Genomic DNA, 3,859 nt, shown 5'->3' with positions numbered 1-3,859 from the left:
GTACCACGACCCCTTCTAAACCCAGCCTGGACTTCTGGCAATTCTCTGCTGATGTGCTGTTCTAATCGTTTTTGGATAATCTTCAGTAGAATCTTGCCTGCATGTGAAATCAATTGATAATTTCCATACTCTATTGGATTACCTTTCTTGGGAATGGGAATAAATACAGATCTTTAAACCCTATGAACAAAGGAACTCACTTAGACTACTAGATCTAGCATAGGAAGCTGAGCTCTCATACTGGGAAACACAAATGAAGCAGAATAGTTATAAATAACCACCAATAACTAGAATGTGGAATATAAGACATATGAATGTAGGAAAACTGGACATTGTTAAAAAAATAGAATGCATGACATATTAGGCACTGGTGAGCTAACATGATCGACATAAGCCACTTTGAATCAATCATATGATCTACTAGTAAGGTGAGGAAAAATGGGGTTGCATTTGTAGTCAAAAAAACCATTTCTAGATTGATACTGAAATACAAGGTTATGAGTGACAAGATAATATCCATACACATACAAGGAAAGCCTGTTAATATCACTATCATTCAAATATTTGCACCAACAACTACAGCCAGAGAGGAGGAAATAGAGGATTTCTATCAGACTTTGCAGTCTGAAGTCACCTGAACATGTAACCACGTTTCTTTAATTGGTGACTGAAATACAAAAATTGGGAGCAAGGATCATAGTTGGAACTTGGTGGACTTTGTGACAGGAATGAGAATGGAGAAAGAATGACAGAGTTCTGTATAATCAATGACTTTTAAATTGTGAATACCTTTTATAAGAAACACAAATGGCAACTATACACATGGACCCCACCTGATGGACTCTATGGGAATCAAGAGGAAGCAGTTGGGAAAACCAGGCCAGGTGCTGACTGTGGTACAGATCATCAACTATTTATGTACGAGTTTAAACTGAAGCTAAAGAAAATGAAATCTCCAAAAATCAAAATATTACCTTGAGTTTATCCCATCTGAATTAAAAACTATCTCAAAATCAAGTTTGAGGGCTTGACCACAAATGGATAAAGACCAGATGAGCTGTGGGATGATATCAAGAACATCACCCATGAAGAATGCAAAAGGTCATTACTAAGAGGAAGACAACAGAGACGGATGTCAGAAGAGTCTGTGAACACTGCACTAGAACACTGAGAAGCCAAAGCAAAGGGAAATGTCAAAGGATAACTTGGGAAGACAACGCAAAATATAACAAAATGTGTAAAGAGCTAGAGTTAGAAAATGAAAAGGGATGAACCGGCTTGGCATTTCTCAAGCAGAAGGAACTGAAGAACAAATAAATTCAAGACTTGAGCAGCAAGAATTAAAAGATTCTATGGGCAGAATGAGGTTAACTTGAAGTTGCTGTGATGCTAAACACTGTGACACTGATGGGTCAAATGTGATAACGGTTACCCACAGTGGACAGTGTTTGGTGGAGCTCCCCGATTAAAACAATCTTGGAAGCAGGAATGGCATCCATTTCCGAAATAGCTTGCCTCTGGAAGTGAGGAAAGTTATACAAGTGCTTAGGCCTTTCGTTCATAGCATCACTATGAGTCGTCTACCACTCGACAGCCCTTAACAACATGGGCAGGATACTGAATAATCCAGGAAGCATCAAAAGACAATGCATGGTTACATAGAATCACTGTAGCTATAAGAATTGGCTGACACAGAAGAATTTCATGAAAAAAACCTATGATCAAGAAACAATGGTGATGAAGGAAGAAATTCAAGTTGCTCTGAAGGAATTGGAAGAGGGGAAAGACCCCAGGAATTGATGGATTATCAACTGGCATATTTCAACAAACAGATGCAGACCTGGACGGGGTCACCAGGTTGTGCCAACAAAGCTGTACTATGAGAAGGAAATTACAATAGAAAGTAAATAAAAATCAGAACCATGTTTGGGCAATATAGGAAATAACTCAGTTGCTGTCGAGTCTATTAGACCCAATCAGTGCCAGAATAGACTTGCACTCCATAAAGCTTTTGTGTTTTTTTTTTTTTTGGGTATGTGTGTGTGTGTGTGTGTGTGATTTGAGCATAAATTTACAGAGCAAACTGTAATTGTCTTTTAACAATGCATACACATTATGTTTCTGTGGCATCGACAGCCGTTTCCTCGTCCTAACTGTGGCCACTTCGTTCCCTGTATTTCCCATTTCCACTCATACTTCTTTCCTAGCCCTTCCTGCCTTTTGAACCTCATTCCTGGGTAAAGGCTGCTCTTCTGTAAGGTTTTCTGGGGAGTTCTGGTAGCGAAGTGCACAGCTAATTCAAAGGCTGGGTGTCACTGGTGGTTCAAATCCATTCGGGGCTGCGCAGAATAAAGATGGAGCTTCTCCTGTTAGGATTTATAACTTTGGCAACATGACATGTATGGTCACTGTGGGCTGGAAGCTCCTTAGTGGCAGTGAGAGAGAGAGGAGTTTTCAACATCTGATCTTCTAGGCCGGAGACAGAGTCATGTTTTTTTATATTTCACTGGTATTAATCTGTTATCAGTCCGAAGTTGGTTCTGATACATTGAGACGTTAAGTGCAACCATTTAAAAAACAACTTGAAATAGACGGTAAAAAAAACCCACCAAAAAATCCCCTTAGGAAATAAAAATGGTCCAGCAAATGTCAATGAACGCAAAAGCAGCGATGAAGAGTGAAACAAAGTGACATATAAAAAGAAGACAGGTGGCACATATAAATGCAGCAATAAGAATAATTCATGTTTGCAATTACATGTAAGATTGTTAAACAATGTAATCAAAAGCGCAGACAGACTGTCTTAAAAAGAAACAACCTGAGTTCCAACTCCATGCTCTAGACAAGGAGACACATTTCTGAGTCAAACATAAAAATAGATTTACAGTAAAGGGGGAAGAAAGGCGCCCAGGGCAGCAAGGAGCGAAGGTGGAATTCACTTCTCACGACCAGACCCCGGCGCCGCTCGGGGGTTCCACGGGAGAATTCCTTCCTGCAGGCGAGGCCTGAAGTTGGGGTCACGCGCTGGGAATCCGATTCCCGCAGGTGAGGCCCGAGACCGGGGGCATGAACCCGGGCACCCCTTCTCGCATGCGAGGCCCCGGGGAAAGGCTGTCCGTGGCCTCGAGGCTCCCCGGACCTCTCTTCCGACTGCCCGCCGCCCCGTGGGACCTCTCACCTTCCGGCTCCTCATGAGTGTGAACGGCGCGCCTGCCGCGCCGCCGTCCCTGCCCAGCCCTAACGCCTTCAACCGAGCAGCGCCGCAGCCATCCCCGTGCGCACGCCGGCGTCTGACGACACCAGCGGGCTGGCCAATCAACGCCCGGCGCGCAGGCATGTGACCCAACAAAGTCGGCTTTTCCCAGGCGGTGGCTCCGGACGCGGAAGCCAGGGGGCGGGACCTGTGGCGTCGTCCGCGATGTCTTCTCGGGGGGCCTCACGTAAGAAGGACGTAGGAAAGGACTGCTTAGCTCGTCGTCGCCCAAGAGTATAGAGGAGTCTGGATCGACTGGACGGCAGCGTGTCGTTTTTAGTGTCTCTTCTTTTTGTCGCGGTGACTGCCATCTTTAAGATGGACTGACGGCCATGTTTGTGAGGGGCACTCTTTGAAGCCTATGGTCTTGTGCCTAGAGGAGGAGAGAACGGGTTTTTTTCCACGGAGCTTTCTTTCCATACTGAACCTGAATAGCAGGTTCCTGCCTCTTAGTGATAAGCACCTGAATAGTTCTGAGCAGTGTTGGAGGAATGCTTGGTTGCACCCCACCTCCCTCTTCCCACTTCCCCAGCGGCCATCCCCCTCCCCCTTTCCTCCTCCCTCCTCCTGCCTCCCTCCTCCCCTGTCCCCTCTCCTCTTTCCTCC

The 3,859-nt window shown here is 44.9% G+C and overlaps 1 protein-coding gene across 1 annotated transcript in view; it reads right to left on the bottom strand.

The window, feature by feature from the left end:
- LOC102876176 (chromosome unknown open reading frame, human C1orf174) overlaps nucleotides 1-3,193 on the bottom strand; it is a 10,825-nt gene extending 7,632 nt beyond the window's left edge. The window contains exon 1 of the mRNA XM_006885923.1: nucleotides 3,179-3,193. Within this exon, the coding sequence (XP_006885985.1) occupies nucleotides 3,179-3,193 (15 nt within the window). The remainder of the gene's footprint in view (nucleotides 1-3,178) is intronic.
- Between the last annotated feature and the right edge of the window lie 666 nt (nucleotides 3,194-3,859).

Source organism: Elephantulus edwardii, unplaced genomic scaffold (assembly GCF_000299155.1).
Source record: "Elephantulus edwardii isolate Elephantulus edwardi_28Jun2011 unplaced genomic scaffold, EleEdw1.0 scaffold00045, whole genome shotgun sequence".
Taxonomy (NCBI): Eukaryota; Metazoa; Chordata; class Mammalia; order Macroscelidea; family Macroscelididae; genus Elephantulus; species Elephantulus edwardii.
The sequence above is the reverse complement of the archived record's forward strand: the minus strand, read 5'-3'. Positions and strand labels throughout refer to the sequence as shown.